At 43.0% G+C, this 18,102-nt stretch overlaps 1 protein-coding gene across 6 annotated transcripts in view; it reads left to right on the plus strand.

Moving 5' to 3' along the window:
• The first annotated feature begins 269 nt into the window (after nt 1-269).
• The window catches only part of VPS8 (VPS8 subunit of CORVET complex), an 81,911-nt gene continuing 64,078 nt past the window's right edge, over nt 270-18,102 (plus strand). For 3 of the 6 annotated variants that reach the window (XM_054204605.1, XM_054204606.1, XM_054204608.1), the window contains exons 1-9: nt 270-463; nt 1,486-1,554; nt 3,361-3,491; nt 5,226-5,319; nt 5,865-5,897; nt 7,329-7,383; nt 7,766-7,834; nt 16,144-16,268; nt 17,789-17,875. In XM_054204605.1, the coding sequence (XP_054060580.1) occupies nt 338-463; nt 1,486-1,554; nt 3,361-3,491; nt 5,226-5,319; nt 5,865-5,897; nt 7,329-7,383; nt 7,766-7,834; nt 16,144-16,268; nt 17,789-17,875 (789 nt within the window). In that variant the 5' untranslated portion in view covers nt 270-337. Of the gene's footprint in view, nt 464-1,485; nt 1,555-3,360; nt 3,492-5,225; nt 5,320-5,864; nt 5,898-7,328; nt 7,384-7,765; nt 7,835-9,454; nt 9,566-11,565; nt 11,589-16,143; nt 16,269-17,788; nt 17,876-18,102 lie in introns of those variants that run through there. The other 3 variants (XM_054204607.1, XM_054204609.1, XM_054204610.1) reach the window with 3 other exon arrangements.

Raw genomic sequence — 18,102 nt, forward strand, 5'->3', positions numbered from 1 at the left:
GCTAGGGTGCCCTAGGTCCAGAAGGCGTGCAAAGCGTGTTGATCTCTGTCTCTCATTTCTTTACCTATTACTAATTTTTTCCCTTTTTCTTCCCTCGGTGGCTAACACACCCGCCTTCTCAGCTGTCGGCGTGGAGAAGACGTGGGATTTCCCGTTAATAAAAGAATTACTGGCGGTGGCGTTGCCCTGTCGCCGCGGCCCCTTTAAGGCCGGCCGGGGGAGGCCGGCCCTGCCGGACTGCGCCTGCGCAGGGCGGGGGGCGTCGCCGACCGCGGGTTCGAGTCCCGGCGGTGCCGGCCTGCCCCTGTCGCCGCCGCGGAGCTCCGCAAGCCCGGCGATGGAGGCGGCCCCGGAGCAGGGCGGCTGCCCGGCGGGAGCGGAGGCCGAGCCCTGCCCGGAGCCGCCCGCTCACCGGCTGAGTGTGGCGGAGCTCGACCGCGAGCTGGACTCCCGCAGCGAGCTGGTGCGTCGCGAACCTCTGGCCGGGCGCCGCTTCCTTCCTCTCTCCCTCCCTCCCGCAGGGGGAAGCGGCCCAGGGGAGGCGGGCAGGGCCGGGCTGCGGTGCCTGTGCCGGCCTCCGCCTCCCCTCGGCGCCGTGGGCTCCTCGGGCGGCCGTGAGGGAGGGTCGGTGTGGCGGGACCCCGCCGCTGCCCTGTCATGTCGGCCTGCGGCGCTTGTCCCCCCACTGTCCCGTCACGTCGGCCTGTGGCGCTTGCCCCGGCGGTGCCCAGCCGTCCCCTGAACACGGATCCTGCGGGTGGCTCCCACCCTGTTAAATCCTTCCCTCAGAGCTCGCAGGCCCGCAGCTCTTGCGGGTGGGCAGGGGACAGGCAGGCTGGCGCTAGGCAGTTGCTAGAGGAGCAGGTAATCCGGAGTTTAAAATAATCCTGCGCCTGGAAGAGGCCTCTCAGGCCTTTTTGGTGAATTCGGCCAGTTTTAAGTCCCTGGGAAGGGGCAGCGAGGAGGTGTGGGGACAGTGGAGGACAGTTTGGTAGGTGAGCGGGCCACAGGCCGGCCAGCCTTCCTGCTGTAGCAGAGCTTGGTGTTCAGTAACGCAAGTCTCGGGTAAAAGTATCTTCATTTTTAAGAAAACTGCATTTCTTTTCCCTTTAGTAAGCAGTCAGAGAAAAAAAGTGTTGTATATTGATGTTTATCTGTATTAGAAAGGCAGTATAACATTGGTATTCGTCTTTACAAATTAAAAAAAGGCATTTGATATTTCATATCTGGGCACAGGTCAGAGACCTGTTTTATATTTTTGATAGTAAATACCTCTCGTTCTGTCTTGCAATGCCAAATTTGCCAAATTTCAGAGAAGGCATTTCGAACAGGAGAAATTGTAGCATACACGGTGCCTTTCTCGGCAGCGGTAAGTTGACAGGAGTGCATGCAGAGCTGCTTTTTTTTTTTTTTTTTAGTAGTTAGAAAAAAGCTTGGAAGGTGGAGTGGGCAACCTAAACTCAATCTGTGGTTTCTGATGTACAGATCGATGACAAAGAATTCGACATTCCTCAAGTTGATACCCCTCCAACACTGGAGAGCATCTTAAATGAGGTGAGTGGTCCATCGGGCGTGCAGCCAGCTCCAGTACAGGGGGGAGCCAAGATGAGGCAGCACATACTCCTTTGGCTCTTCTCATATTGTGTTTTCCCAGGAAATGAAATTGTATAACGTTAAAATTTCCTGATGCTGATAGCTGATGAAGTGCATGCTCAGTTGAGTAATTGCTTGTTTTTTTCAATCAAAATGGCCACAGCTGAAACGTAAACGGTTTCCATCAAATTTAAGCATGTTCACTTCTGGGTTTGGCCGGTCACCTGAAGACTATGCAGTCCATTAAAGGTCGGGGGGATCATCAAACAACTTCTTTTTTTTTTTTTTTTTTTTTTTTATTTCTAAATAAAAATAAATGCAGAGAATTCTGGGTAGTTCTGAAGTTGTGGGAGGAGATGAGAACTAAATTCTTCACGGCTCTGTTTATATTGTACATTTCATGTAGTTAGCCCTCTGGCAGGAGTGATGAGCTGTCTCAACATCTGATGTTGCCTGTAGTGCCTTTCAGGGGAGACCTGACTTTGTCTCGCTTATATCCAATTCAGTGCATTTTTTACAATAGCCACATGACTGTGTGATTCTTAGAAAGGAAAAGGAGGGTATGGAAGTAAAGATAAAGTCCAAGAAAACAAGCTTTTTAACAAACTGAGGAAGCTGGTGGTTGGACTTTCTAGGAAGCCCCAGTATAAAGAGAAAAGGAGCCTAGGAGAAGCGATGGTTCTTTTAAAAAGCTGTATTAAAGATACAGGTATAAGATGCCCCAAACAGATACAGTCTAGGAACAAGAGGAATAGTAGAAGGGGTAGTGTACAGATGTATGTCCTGTTTCTGCTGATGCCTTGGGTGATGAAGGCAGAGGGAACTTAGTAAATTTGGGTGCTACCAAACTGTAAGGAGATACAGACACATCCATGTCAGAGGAGTAGAATCCAAGTCTTAAATTTGAGAGGTAATCATGAAGAGAATGTAGGACAGTGCAGACAAATACAAAGTCTTACTCCAGTGCCTTTTATCACAGAACATAGGGGATGGCACTGACTGGCAAAGCATCTTCTGAAAAGGATTTTAGCGAGGAACAACCTGACTGAGCCAAAAAGGTATACAGCTGTACTGGAAAAAGAGGGAGTTGATGGTCCCAGGACTGCCAGCTGTAAGGCAAATGAGGAACACCAGCTCTATTCTCTGCATGTTTGGCATTAGGTGGAGGTATTGTGTTTGCTCTCTCTGTGCTTCAAGAACAACATGAACTGTACTGAATTTAGAAGACATCAGGGAGAATGGCTGTTTAAAAACCACTATTAAAAACATTCCAGGCTAAGCCTGAGAGGAGAGTGAGAGAGCTCACCAGCAGAAGGGCACAGAGAAGAGCAAAATCAACCCTTAGAGCAGCCAGAGGGACTGCTAGACTCTTAGCCACCACTTGGTGAAGTGCTGGAGTAGATGGTCATTCTTCTGTGCCTTCTCTCTGCAATTGGAGACTTTTGAGAACAGCTTAGTTAAAGGTTGGTGAAAGTTTTGATGGAGTAGATAATATCTGGGGGAAGAAAGATTAGCTGAATAACTCTTTCTCCAGCCCACTTCTGTGATTATTGTGAGTTCTGGAAACTGGTTCTTCCACAGAATCAGTATAATAAAGTAATACATAGTTCTGTTTTTTACGCATGAGGCTATCTTGTCCTCTCCTTTTCGATTTTGCTGCTTGCTGTTTCTCTTGGTGGTTTGTTTTTTTTTTTTTTGATACTGTTTTGCCAATGTTTCAGTGTTGTGCTGAATGATTAGTAAGCTCTGGTGATTCTTTTCCTTCAGACTGATGATGAAGAAGAGTCTTTCATTTTGGAAGATCCCTTTCTCTTGAATGTTGATAATACAGATACGCACTCCTACGACACATCTTCTGTAGCAAGCTCTGACAGCGGGGACCGGACACACCTCAAAAGGTACTGCAGGACTCATACCCTGGGAGGATAAATGATTTTTTTTAAGGAGTGCTGCTTATATCTGTTAAAAACAAATTCTCCTTTTTTTTGAGTCGATGGAAGGGCGATCCAAAGCAATTGAACAGTTGAAACTTCCTAACGCAACCTCTTGCTGCCTCCTCCCCGAGCTTTGCTGTGAGCGTGCAATTTGTCTGTTACTTGGGTAGGAACCCTTAATTCCCTGTGTGGATTTTGTCTCCTGCTGCTGTATCCTAGTGCTGAAGTCCCAGGGGGATGCTGCAGGGACTCCGGTGAAGCTGCCTCTGACAGAACAGTGTTATCCCTGCAAGATCAAGTAGGCGAAGATGGGATTTATTTTTGCACTGAGGGCTAGCCTGTTTGAGCAATAAATGCATTTTGTGGGAGACGGAGTGCTTAAATTTCTCTGAATTTTAATGGAATCTTTAAAACACTGAACCACGATGGCTTTAAAGAAAATCTTTCAAAGGTGTGTCTGACTTCCAGAGTCTGCAAGAAGCTGGTGGTTATTTTTAAAAGGCAAGTGAACTGCTGTCACTCCTGTAAATGGAATGCTCATCTTGACAGCTAAAAGCAGCCTGAAATCTGATAATTAGCTAGAATACTGCTGACTTATCTCATTAATTACTCAAATGATGACCTGATCCTCCATCCTGAGCCACTCCCATGGCCGCCTTATATGCCGTAAGAAGTTGTGATCGTTCCAATAGCAATTGCATCGGATATAAAGACTCCAGGTGTGATGGTTCGTGGTGGCATATGGTGGTGTACTGATTCACTGTCCCTTCTTTTTCAAATAAGGTGGTTTGCATTGAGTGAAATCTTACCTGCAGTGGCTTAAATGTTTTTCAGTACAGAATGAGCAGAAAAACTTGGAAGCGTTACTGTAATCTTTGGGTGAAGCTAGTTGCTGGGTCCTTAGCTATTAATAGCTAATATTAATAGCTAATTAATAGCTAATATAAGCTATTAACAATGCGTTTCTTCAGCTTACGTGTGAGATACCCATTTGTGTGCCTCTGGAGAGAGAAGAACCAAGCGTTTCCGTGTTAGTTTTGCAAATTTGGCTTTCTGGTGGTGTGAGCTTGGCGACAAAATCACAGCTTTCCTGGGGATTTTTCCTCTACTGTGTGTGCTACAGGATAGCAGTGTTCTTTAGAAATAACTGTACACTAGTTACATTTAACAACATTTTCTCCATAAACAGAAGCACTTACCTTTCGTATCAGATCAGCTGGGTTTTAATTGAGTGTTATTCTTTAAGCATACATCCAGTTTTCCTAGGGGTCTGTATTCTGCTAGTGAGCCTTTTTCAAGCGTGTATTTTCCTTAGACATTCACGTTTAAAGGCTGAAACTTCCTGACTCCCTGGAAGATTAATGAAAGAACAAAAGTGTTGCTTTCAGTATTTATTAATAAATTCAAAGGTTTGCAGATACATGCTTGAAACTGACTGTTTGAAGGACTTCCCCCCCCCCCCCCCCCCGGGGGATGAGTTAAAAAACAAATTTTATGCACGCACAGTGGTGCATAGCAGGCTTTGCTAATAATCTCATGTCCCTCTCATTCTGTGCATGTAGGCCGCCAGAATAAGACTGGAAGCTGCATGAGTTAGGGGTGCACGCAGAATTTACCTGCTGGTTTAGCTGCGAGTTAGGCAAAGTTCCAAACTCTTTTTCTGCTCTGATGCATTTGATTTATTTCCTATTTCCTTAGGAAGAAAAAACTCCCAGATACTCTCTCACTCCATGGATCAGTTATACGGCTCTCGCTTCTGAAAGGGATTTCTGCCCAAATAGTGTCTGCCGCAGTAAGTGTCTTTTTCTTGTGGTCGCATCCATTAAGAAAAATATGAACCTCTTCTGGTGTGGAGGGTGCGTGTGTGTGATCTCCTCCCTCCCCCTACTATAAGTTCTGGATAATACTAACATGTTTCATACATAAATGACTAACTAGTAATCCCTAGCCAGTAGTGAATCAGGTATTAGGTGCGTCTGTGACTGCACTTCAGGCGTGAGTGTGTTAGAGCTGTTCTGCAGGTCGTACTGCCAGGGGAGAACCGACTGTCCAGGCTCAGATCTAAGGTGTTGATTTATAAAGTGTGTGATTTCTGAAGCATGCAAGGTAGGCTTGTTAGAATAAAACACAAGTGACTCATCCATGAGTGTGTTTGTGGTGGCCAGGTGCCTTCTGGGTATTTTTAGCCAGTGCTTCCCTCAGCACTTTCTGCCCTGGTGGGACTATTAAAGTGCAACTTGTGTTGATTTTTCTGCATGTTGTAGTTCTAATTATTACAGACGTGCACGGAGCTGGGAGTTCTGTCTCTCTTACTCATGACTCGTCCTGTTTTTCTAGGACAAAGTGGATGCTGGCTTGCCCACTGCTATTGTAAGTAATCTAACAATTTTCAAGTACTGTATAGTGAGTTTTTGTGCAAGTTTGTTAAAGCAGTAATTTAAGACAGCTTATAAATGCATCTCCCTTCTTATCCTTGCCAAGAATTTTCAAATATGAGGGGTGGGAGAAGCAGTATGAAAGATCTAGCCACTGGGGGCAGGGTTCAACCTTTCTTACCTGCCCGGCTGCCCCTCTGCTGGTCAAGCCCCACACTCTCCCCTTTTTCATGTCATCGCCAGGGCTTGTTAGTTGAGCACCTAACCTTTCCTCATAAGGTAAGGGTTCACCTGGTGAACACATTGAATTGTCCTAGCTATTTCTTCTTTGCAGGTTATTACTTTGGCTCTTAATGCTCTTTTTAAAGAAACTTAAAAGTGCTCATAAAGGGATGGGTTCGAAATCTCTACAGCTCTGGCATAACTGAAATATGACCTTAAAATATAAAATTTCACTAAAAGCCTGTTGAAAGATACTCCTGCTTAGCAACTTGTGCTAAATTTCTTTAAGTCAAGCATGCTAATTAAAATAAGTCAGAAGTGAAGCTGCCTATAGTTATAGGAGAAGAGAAACTTTTTAAGGAGGTGAAATACAGGAAGTATTTGTTCTGCCCTCATGAAATAAGTTTTAATGTTTTATGAAGAAACTAAAGATGTGCTTGGTTGCTTTGACTGTAGTAGCAGCAATCTATAAGAAATTATACTTATTGTTTAAAAAAGGAAAAAACCCGTGGTCGCATCTAACACAAAAGGTTGCACAGCAAAACTGGAAGCACACTGTGACTGATGTGCACATAGGATAAAAATCGGTGCTTACATACTCCAGACATTAAAGCACTTACATTTTTTTAATCTGATTTATACTTGCTAAGAAATGAAAAGGAGAACAACTGTAATATATCTACGGCATCATGTGATTTCTGTTAAGTTGTATTTAATTGGCTGCAGGTTTGCAAGTGCATAGAATTTTGGAGCTATGTTTAATTCCCCATGGAAGGAAGCTGGAGTCTCTGGGCTTGCTGTGGACTGTCTCGTCAGGGGACCAGCGCTGCCCAGGGTTGTAGAAGGGTTCACATCTGGATGCAGCAGCTGAGTGAGAGTATTTGCATTCAGCTGCCACACCAAAAGAGTGAGGCTGACTTTGCAGAGAAGGAATTTCACTGTGGATACCACTCTGCACATTTGAATTTCAAACAGCAGAGGAAAAGGCAGCCCTTTGAACTTGAGGAAATCTGTGTGGTGGTCGCTCGGGTGTAATACTTCTCTAGCTTTCACGTAGGAATTGCTTGTCACTTACAAATTAGAAAATGGTTGTGTCTATAACCTTCTAAATCTTTTGGCAAACTTTGCATGAGTGTAGTGAGAGTTTGAGTGGTGGTTTTGTGACTAACATTTCTTCTTCTTTGAATCTGCATGACTGTTCCAGGCAGCATCAAATCTGATAGCAGTGGGGACTTCCCATGGGTTAGCGCTGATATTTGGTAAGTTGAAAATAAAGTTTTGAGTTTTTTGCATTGTAATGATCTTAAAAAAAAAAAAAGGGGGGGGGGCAAAAGAAAAAAGCCCCCAACCTGAGTTAGAACTTCAGGGTGGATTTCTTCTAATATGTTCTGTTAGTGCTAAATGTGATTTTCTTTCAGTGAAGCGCAAGTAATATTTTAGTTGCCCTTATTTGCATATTTCTTCTGCTTTGTTGGGGATTGGCACATTGATATTGAGAAATTTAGCTCTGTGGCAATTCTCTAAAGAGCCTTTTCTATGTTTAAATATGGATTACTCTGTTTTCTGTGGAAGAAGCCAGACCCAGTATACAACCGTTGTCTCATACGGTATTAATCTCCTTCTCCCCTGTGACATAATTAGCTACCAGCATTAGGGAAATTAAAACGTGTTCCTTGGGAAGTGGACCTTCTGACCCATGGCTACCTGCAGGTTTGCATCATAGGTTTCTCCTCCCTTGACCTTCCCCTGCACCAGTCACCTCTGTGTCCCTTCATTCTGTTATTCTTTCCCTATCACTGGACTTTCTTAAAAAAAGTTTCTGAGCTTGTGCCTCTGTTTATCCAGCTTACCAGCTGGGCGAGAACAGCTCTTCAATTGCTCCGTAGACATCGATTTTTTTTTTTTTTTTTTTGCACCTTTTGTCTATGCAGCACCAAATTCTTAACTATTTTTCAAAATTTCATTATCGTCTTTGCTTTTCTTTTGAAGTTAGCTGAAATTATTCAAGAGACCAAAAGTGACAGGGGACAGCAGAAGGATGGGAAAGACTAAGACTCGTTTTCCTGGGTATTTAGGCATGAAACTATTTGATGCCATTTGCTAAATCCAATATTGAAACAATTGCAAGATGTGCTTAATCTGAATATAGGTAACTTCTTATCTGCTAGTCTCATGATCTTACTGAGTTTTTAGTAGTAGATCTTTGTGGTTTTTTTAAAATTTGTCTAGTATGTGGAGATCTCCAATATCACTTCTATGGAACAGCTTTTGACTCTGATTTCCTGTTGCGCTCTCTATACGCAGATGCTATGAAGTCAGTAAGCTTTTAGACCGAAGCTGTTCTCTGCAAGTGTCATAATAGAGAGATACTATTTTTAGCATTTTACACTCCAGAAGGGGCTCTAGGGCTCTATATAAGCGTGCAAAGAGGAAGGGTCCTTCTTATCTTTGTCGTGATTATTTCTGCATCAAGTCCCACTTAAGAGGATGGGCCACTGAAAGCCTGAATGTGCAAGATGCTTAGTGTGCTGTGGTGTTTCAGCTGATGTATTTTCTAAGATTTGTTTGTTTTGCTCAATGCAGGTGCGTTTAAGCAAAGATTACTTTGGACCAATGTGTTTACTGTTATTTTGGCCGTGATCTTTGCAAGGGTCTGTAGTTATTCAGTTAATTTTATGGCCTTTAGAACACTTGGCACAATACCAGCTTTCCACTAATTGGCTTTTATTAAAATAAATGTCAGTACTTTAGAGAACTTCTCTGCATACTTGCAACAGAGCCTTTCAAGCTTTCTGATCTACTGAAACATATTAAGTTATTGTTTATGCAGCCGCGTACTGGGCTGTATAATCACAAGTGTGCTCAGTGTGTTGAGGACAATTATTAGTCCCCTCTATTCTACAGTTGCGAGATCCCATCTGAAGTACTGTCTCCAGTTTTGGGCTGCTCACTACAAGACAGGCATCTGAAGTACTGCAGTGGGCCCAGTGGGGTGTCACCAAGGCTGAAGCACGTGATACATGAGCAGAGGCTGAGAGGACTGGGTTTCTTCTGCGTGGAGAGAAGGTTGACATCATGTTGCCATCTTCTACTATGTAATAGAAAGTTATAGAAAGAGAGACTCAGACCTTTCTCAAAGGTCCATGGTGTTAGATGTGAGGCAGTGGACCCAAGCTGCAACGTGGGAACATCTGATTAAATTTTTCAGCATGAGTGTGCTGAAGCATTAGATAAGGGCTGAGAGAGGCTGTGGAATCGCCTTCCTTGGTGATATTCAAAACTCAGCCAAGCCCTGAGCAAACTAATCTCATTGACTTTGCTTGGAGCAGTAGGACTGGGCCAGAGACCTCCGCAGCTTCCTTGCAACTGAAGTTATTCTGTGAGTACGCTGGAATTTAAAGGTGGTGAGGAATGAAAATATGTCATCCAACTTTGTTTCAGGTATGGCCACGAATGCTTCCTGGGCACTTCTGTTCTCTGCTAAATTGTTTCAGTTCTGCAACTAAAACTCGGGCACTGACCCCAGTGCTCTCACATCTGTCTGCAAAGAGAGAAGTCCTTGCAGGATATGGCTGTATAAGGCTTTCTTCTGTGCAAAGAGAGAGAGGATTAGTGTTCTGGCTTGGTTTTATTCTGTGATTTAAACGAGCAGTTTATGTCCGTAGACCAATCAATTTCTGTGCTTTTTAAATGAAAGCATTTTTCTGCTAGATGTGTTAATTAGGTTGAGATTTACTCCCTGAAGTTTTCTAATTTGTGTGCATGGTTTATACTATACAATGGAAACATCACCCTTTTTTTGCCTGCAAAAATTTAGGTCCATTTTCTGGTTGAATGTTGCTGATGTTTGAGTTTCTCTGAATAGTTTTGTGTCACTGTAAAATTTTTTAACCCTTTATGTTTTTCTTTCATATATTTGATTTCATGTAGCTATTTCGTTTGTCTCCTCTCCTAAGTCCACCCGTCCCTCTTGACTTGTCTGCTTTCTCCTTTTTAAGGAAGACTTGGGTGGCTTTCATTCTGCTTTTTTGAATGCTTCTGTTGCCTCTTGAAAAATGGTCACAGGGCAGTTCTCGATTGAGCATCTAAGCTTTGAAAAGCGGTATTTTTCTTGTGGGTTAGAGTTGGATTAGGTGCCAACTTTTTGGCACCCTGTGAGTGTTGGTAGGAAGGGATGTCTGAAGGCCCGTAGTCACCCCCTGGTTCCTGCAGGACTGTCACCAATAACTGGGTTGGGGCAGCCCTGGCTTTGTCTAGCCAAGTCTTGAAAAACTCTTACGGATGGAAAATACTGCCCAACAGGCAAACGTGCGTGCACACACTCCTCTGGTAACCTGCTCCAGGGCCGTATAATCTTGCAGGGCAAAAAAATTCTTAACAACCCATCTAGACCTCTCAAATCTGCCACATCTGGTTATTTGCTGAGAAGAGTTCGGTGCTCTCATTTTTTTACCTATCTTTCAGGTAGTTTATCTTATGTTTGATGCTTTTATTTCCACATTTGGATAATTACTGTGTCTTGTGCTTTAGGAATATGACCCTTAGCTTGTTTCTAGTGTGGTGCTTGCTTGGGAGATTTTTAATTTATTTTTTTTTAAATATAAATGAGGGCCATCCTTTTGCCAGATTCTTTCTGAAACTTTTTTGGCGTTGTGAGCGTTGTGCAAATGAACAGTTATGCTATGTGCCATGATTTTTCTTGAGGAGTGCTCTCCCAGCAAGCCTATAACAATAAACAAATAATCTTCAGAGATTTTTTTTTTTCCTCCATCTTTGCAGAAGAGCTAAGATGTTTTTACATTACTCAAAAACTAGCCCTTAAACAGAGCTCACTGAAATGTGTTATTTTTCATGGAGACTTCATGTTCCGGACATAAAATTTCTATATAGCTAAACTTTGGTTTGATTAGTGTTGAACCATTTATTTTCTGTGTTGGCTATAAAACTTGTCTTTGTTCAGGTGTGGGAGTAGCATGATATCTTGAGAGAAGAGGTAGTGTAAGTACCTAAAGACAGCATTAAAACTAGATTTTGAGGACTGTTGTGCTTGGTTGTTTTTGGAAGCTAATGGGGAGTTGATTGCCTGGCTGGTGGTAACTGTTGAAAATAGTTTTACCAGTTAAGCGACTAAACCTCCAGTTTTATTTCCTCTCAAATTTCTTTCTTTTTTTTGGTCTTCAATACAATGAAGTCCAAATTTATAAACTAATTTTTTTTCAGTGATTCCACACGCTTTTTAAACCGCTTAGTTTTAAAACACCAGATATCACAGCATCCTCTCAGTTACTTGAATAAATCAAAACAGGAAATGTTAACAAAAGGAAACACTATCAGCAAATCTGAAGGTTCTCTCTGTGTTTGAAGATTATCACATATATGCTGTTCATTACTTCACTCTTTTATATTGATTTCTGGCTTTTTCTTTCCTCTTTTGGCCCTTTCTGTATGGACTGAAAAGGAAAAGGTACAGTAACACTGCACTGTGCACGTACCCTGCATGAACAGCTCCTGTCTTGTCCAGTTTGCATGTTGTCTGTGCCAGAGTCTAAGATGCCAGATAAGCAGCAAGTAAAGCAGTGCAGTAACCAGTCAGTGGATAATACTGCTGGCTGGTCTGGAATTGGTTATTGAATGCCTGTGCATTGAACACTTAAAATTCTCCAGGCAAGAACAGCAGAGGAGCAGGTAAAACCTGTGAAATCCGCACAAGTGGAGAGCAGCTCCTGGAAGCCCTGCTCAGGCGCCGGTTATGCAGCTGAGGAGGGAGCAGTGGGTTCCTCATGTGGTAGCCACAGGTGGGCTGACCTAACCCCTGCTCTGAGTGGTCATTCCGCTAGCTTTAAGCGGAGGCCAGGGGGTGGGGAGGAAGCTTCAGCATGCCCTGGTTTAGGGAGGGGACAGCTGTTGTGTTACTGGGGGAGATGGTGCCTGCAGCCTGTCCCATTAGCTCACCATCTCTTGTCCTCCTGATCCTCAGGCCCAAGGGGGATATACCTCCTGGGAGAGCACTTACTGATTCTCTGCCTAATTAAGGTGGGAGGAAGGACCTATTCCTAAAACTTGCCTTTCCAACTTGGGAAAATCATAGCCTAAGGAAAAGATCTTGATGAAAACCTGGTGATCTGAGAAGTAACAACTTCTGCAGTGCTGTGCATATGCCTTTGTTCTGGAAAGTGACTGTTTTCATATTCACAAAGTTGGCTTTGTGCTTTACTTGTACAGCTGTATCAAAGTGCCATCTCATTTCGACGTCAGACTTTGAGAGCAGCACAAGTAGTTACTGCCAGAAATGTTTCAGATGAAGAAGTGCTTTATGTAAATTGCAAAATTAAAAACATTTTGACAATTGATAGCCACCTTTTGTTTCAAGCATTTGGAAAAAGCTTTTTGTGTTTAATCCTAAAGCTGCCTTGATTCAAAGTTGATAACACTAGTGTCGAAAATCATCAGATTGGCTTTTATAACCTTTTGCTATTATCCATTTTTATTACTCTACCCATTGATTAATAGGAGCTCATTGATTCAGGTGTCTTGCTTTGCTTTGGAAGCAATTTTGTCCATCTTATTTGTAATTATTTAAAAAAAAAAAAATCTTACCTAATGGCTCCTCCTTGTGTGCCATCTTTTGACTGGCTGGAAACAAGAAACAAGTACTGGCATGGGTTTCTCCGACTTTCCAAGTGATCCATAGCTTTCCAAGTAATCATTCCTCAACTCTGAAAACACATCTCTGGCAAACAATGGGCACTTTCTTCTTAGGAAGGACTAACTTGAGTCATACACAGCATTTAATTTTGGGGTGGTGGGGGGGGTCTTGTTTACTTTGAACTGACATTGTGGGTGAGGGAAGAAGAAAATGGATTTGAAAGTTCCTGTGGGTACATGTGTGAAGATGTGAAGCTGGATTGAAAGTAGTAGTGATTCTGAAGCTGCTGCCCTTTCCAGAGAAAGCTGTGGAAGATTCTCCTTTTTCATGCCTTACAGGAAATGGGTTATGGATTGACTTACTGACAGGTTTAAGCTGAAGTGGAAGGAACAGGGTGCAATTTGCCTTTAATAGCAAGAGCTGCAGTATTCACCTTATTTTTAAACAAATTTGTATGGTTAGCAGATGGTCTTTTTATAAATAAACTGTATTTCCAGACCTCTGGGACAGGAATTATTTCTTTGGGACTTGAAGGACACCATTTGGAGAATACCTCCCTGGGGAACTTGTTTTCCAGCTGTAGCTCTGTCTTCTCTGAGCTGCCATGGAAATCTTCCATCATTTTTCTTTCTGATCTATGCCGTGTACACCCTTGACGCAGTGATGTCAAAGTGCTTTCTAGTAGCGTGGCAGAGGATGATTTTTGTTTCCATCACTCAGCTTCTGCTCTCATCTTATCCTAAGAAGGAGAGCTGTGTACGGGGCAATGGCCTTAGTTTTGAAGCGCTTCTGCTGCCTTGTGCTTGGTGATGGAGGTGGTGGCTGAAGCACCCTGCCTGGCCCCTGGGGCAGAAGGTGCTGTGCTTTGCCGTGGCTCCGTGGCATCAGACCGACCTTCAGGAAGGCTCTGCGTTGTGCTTGAGTGGCAGATGCAATCAATTGCGTGTTGCTTTTCTAATTTTTCGCTATGGTGATACAGAAGTAGTTTTGGCTCCATGTTCCTCTTCTGTATTGAATAAAGGCAGTAGTTTGCAGTATAGTCACTTGCATCCTTTGTTTAGTTAGACATGAGCGTCAAAGCTTATAAAACTTAGATCTCTAAACTGTACTTTGTGTGACCGTCAGAGCTTTCAGAGTTGCTTCTGTACATGCAGGTTCAGCCAATTTCAACCCTCAGGTTCTCCTTGGCTTTCAGATACATCTTGAACAATGCCATGTTAATTTGGAAAGCTAATGAAAAAGAGTGTTTTATACAGTTTCTGATTATTTAGCTGTTAAAAATAATCTTCATCTATCTGTAGTTCAACTGGACATCTCTGACAGCAGAAGCAGTATCTTTATGAAATGTATTTAGGTGTAAACAAGCAAATGTCAGTTCTCATTTGAAAATGCAGCTCCCTTGTTCTGTGTTTGACATAAGCCAGACCGCAGAGGAAGAAAGGGGAGGCGCTTCCTTCTTTGTGCAGTGTCAGATGTTGTGCTGGCGGGCACAGCGGAGCAGAAGTACGTGAAGGACAGGTAGCCTTTTCCAGAACTGCCTGGGCTGCTTGTCACCTGATGAAGAGGTGATGATTTGCATTGATATGGTCAACCAAAGGCACCTTTGTCTTTTCCTCCCACAGAGGAAGAGCAAAGCTCTTCAACGTTTGCAAGAATTCTGATGTCTCTGAGTAGCTATAACATATGGTGTCCTCTTGACCAGTACTGTCATCATGTTTTAGATCAAAACTGGCAGTTTTCTATAATACCTGAGCCTTCCCTGAGCATTTGCGAGACAGACCGTGGCCCTTCTGTCTCTCCCAGGCCCTGTCTCATTTGGTGTGCAGAACAAGTGGTGGTTGTAACACCCTCTCTATCCTTACCTCTCTGCTATCATTATCCAGATTTTGCAGGAGAAGGAATTTTTTACTTTGTTTTAGGCCCCTACAGCAGATGAGTTTATCAAGGTAGATGCAGGAAAACAAGGAATAGAGCAGAAAAAGTATTTGGACTTGGCCCTAGCCTCTTTCTCCTCACCCTAAACAGTGCTTTAGAGTGACCCATGAGTTAGGTGCTCTTCTTGATAGTGTTTATTTCAGACCTCCCACTAATGCCTCTTCATACTGGTAGAATTTGAAAGGTGACTCCCACTGTGTGTGTGCTCGGCCATCAGTCTGTCTGTGCAGATTGATGAATACATCACTTCATATTGGGAAAGAAAAAGAGAAGATACGTCCATGCTCTGTTTCACTTCTAGCACATGGCTAATGGTGCTGCAACTTGGAGAAATGTGTCCTGTGCCTTGGCCGGTTCTTCCAGGGGGGTTCTGGTGCTCAGATGCTGTCTGTTCCCCTGGATCGTGTCCTTTCCCTTCCCTGCTGAAGGTGGAATCCTGCACCCAATGTTATTGTGGTGCTTCTGATGTATTTCAAATCTACAGTCTTCATTCCAACAGTCCTCACAAAGCATCTTTTCTTCCTCCACGCTTCAAAAGCAGGAAAAAAATGGAGAGGTGGAAAAAGCAGATCCAGAACACTTATTTTCTTTAGCTTTTAAGAGCAATGCACCAAAGACAGGCAGAGGGTTATCATTCTTAACACCTGCAGTGCAACATCTTATAAAGCATTTTTTATTCTCTCGTGGCGGAAGCGTACAAGAACGTAGCACAACCTGGGGTGCTTGTCTGTCGTCTGCAGGGGCAGCCAGGGCATAGCCGTGCAGTGGTCCAGTCCCCTAGGAGGCTGTGCAGGCTTTAGCACCTCCTTTGCTTCTCAGGAAAGGGAGTTCTGCCACGGCGTGGTGATCATTACTGTTTCATTATAAAGTGAGAGCTATGTGCGCTAGAACCCATCGAGCATTTTAACCGTGCGGCTTGGGGACACAAGTTCATTTTCCCTGCAGCTTCTGGCGTTTGTCAACAAAACAAGGAATGAGTTACGTCAAACTACACTTACCAAAAGCCCGTGTTGGGGATTTGTAGTTGTTATTCAAATCAACGTAAAGAAGCATAAGGCTTGGAAAATAGAATTAATTTTCTGTCATCTTCCTTGCTACAACTTAAGCACCATTGCAGAATAGTAAAAGGAAAGCTAAGTATTGCTTTGATTTTTTTTTTATCCTAGTAGTTTCTTCTTCAGTTTGTAATACCTCTGCACTTCCATATTCCCTCTGCCTGTTTTGTACTTTTAAAAATAACTTTCGCATTTCCCTGCAAGTGTCCCACTATCTCTGTACTAACCTGTGCTCTCACCTTGTAAACTCTTTTTTTAAGAACTTAACTGTAAGCCTGTGAATCGTTAATGTACCACAAGTGAATTGTATATGCAAATAATTGCATGATGTTGATTTTAATCATTGCTCTTTCTTTCTCTTTAATTTCTTACCAATTCTCTAGATCAAAACCAGGCTCTTCGGCTTTGTCTGGGCAGCACTGCTGTTGGGGCCCAATATGGGGCTGTCTCTGCTCTCAGCATCAACAACGACTGTTCAAGGCTCCTGTGTGGCTTTGCGAAAGGACAGGTAATTCCCGTAGGATGAGATGATCCAGTGCTCTGTCCTTCGGCAGGCTGTTACCGAGGGACTGTCCAGAGGTGACAATATCTCCAAACCAAGCACACTCAATATGGAGCTGTTTGTTAGTAGTTTTTTGTGCTGAGTAGCAGTGTGCATCCAGTGAGCTAGCTCAGGCAGGTTGTTTGGGGTAGGCTTCTGTGGAGGAAATGAGTCATGCAGAATATAGTGAAGGATTCAATTAATCGTGGCTTGTTGTGACATAAGTCCTGCTCCTGATAAACTGAAACGTGCAATGGCACACCAGGACAACCACCTTAGTCTTTCTAGGTCACTTTGTGAGATCTATGTTTGTAGTTAAAGCTGGTTTTTACTGTGGTGATGACTTGCAATTCTTGAAACTCATATCTGTCCCCAAAGTTCGTTTTTACTAATACCTTATTTCTGTTGCACGATGAAAGCAGCATAGCTTTTAATGCAGAGGAAAAAGGGGTTGAGTCTGCTCTTTTGTTTTTATGCCCTTCTCTGAACCTAAAGAGAGAAAGCAATTCGTGAACAAAAGTTATAAGACTAAAACTAAACTAAAATGGACAGACATTAACTTGGTAAAATTTAGAAGTCCATGGAATACAAAGGAGGCTGCTTTTTTTTTAATTTTTAAATTTCCTTTGCTCCTTTGGCTTTCACCTTCATTCTAGAGTAAACACACTCCAGTGTCTATGATAGGGCTAAATGACAGACTGCTCCGCACCACGTGGAAATACAGACTTGATCCATGCAGAGCAGTGGCCTGTTTTGAATGAGACTCAAATAAAATATTTTGGAGCAGCAGTTCTGAAACAACTGGTCTGCGAGGCTTTGATAGGTGATTTATGGAACAATATAAAATAGTATGTCCAATAAAAAGTTTGATGAAAATTGTAATCTCGGCTCTTCTGGGCTAAATATTCCTCAGTTATGCAGTAAGTAGTTTGTGACTTCCTGCTTCTTAGTTGAGAAATTGCCTGAATTTAATATCCAAGCACAAGTGAAGCTGTGTACTCCTACCTGACCTGTCATGCTCAACAAACGCAGGAGGAGAGGAGAGACAAGGTCCATGGTAGCCATGGAGATGCTTGAGTTTTGCTAACGGGCGTTAGCAGAGCTTATTCAACTGTTCACGGATTCTGTGAGAGAGAAATGCATTGAACCACTCTGAGCGGTGTTGTGTGGTAGCAAAGTTATCTTACATTCTTGAATTGGGTTATCAGACAAATAGCTGCGAGTTGAGTTTTGGCAAGTGGTGAGAGCTTGCCAAAAGGACATGACTCAGAGTCGAGAAGATAACTCTAATGTTGTCAATGAGAGTGTAAGCAGATAAGTAAACTCCTTGTAAAAACAGGGTGGGAACAGATTTCAGATTGCTTTTCTTTGATATGACTAACCCAGGATGATAGTGGGAATATAAAAATTTATTGATGTACTAACACACAAGGCGATAGAGAGAACCTCTTAGCAGTATGCGCCTACTGAGAACAATCTGTTTGCAGATCACCATGTGGGATCTGGCCAGTGGGAAGCTGCTACGATCAATAACAGATGCCCACCCACCAGGAACAGCCATTTTGCACATCAAGGTAACAAGCACTACATGTACTCCTTGTATGCTTCTTTTTTTTCTTCTTTAAAAGACATTTGTGTTCAGTCAGATGTGTTGACTTTCCTAGTGTAATACTGTTAGATTTACAGATGAGAGCAGCTACCTAGGAGCTATGTGGCGATAGCATCCAGAGATGAGAAAAATGAGCAGAAATTCTATTTCAAAAAGAAACTGAGTATTTTGAGAGCTGAAATAATAGTATCG

Source organism: Rissa tridactyla, chromosome 6, assembly GCF_028500815.1.
Source record: "Rissa tridactyla isolate bRisTri1 chromosome 6, bRisTri1.patW.cur.20221130, whole genome shotgun sequence".
Taxonomy (NCBI): Eukaryota; Metazoa; Chordata; class Aves; order Charadriiformes; family Laridae; genus Rissa; species Rissa tridactyla.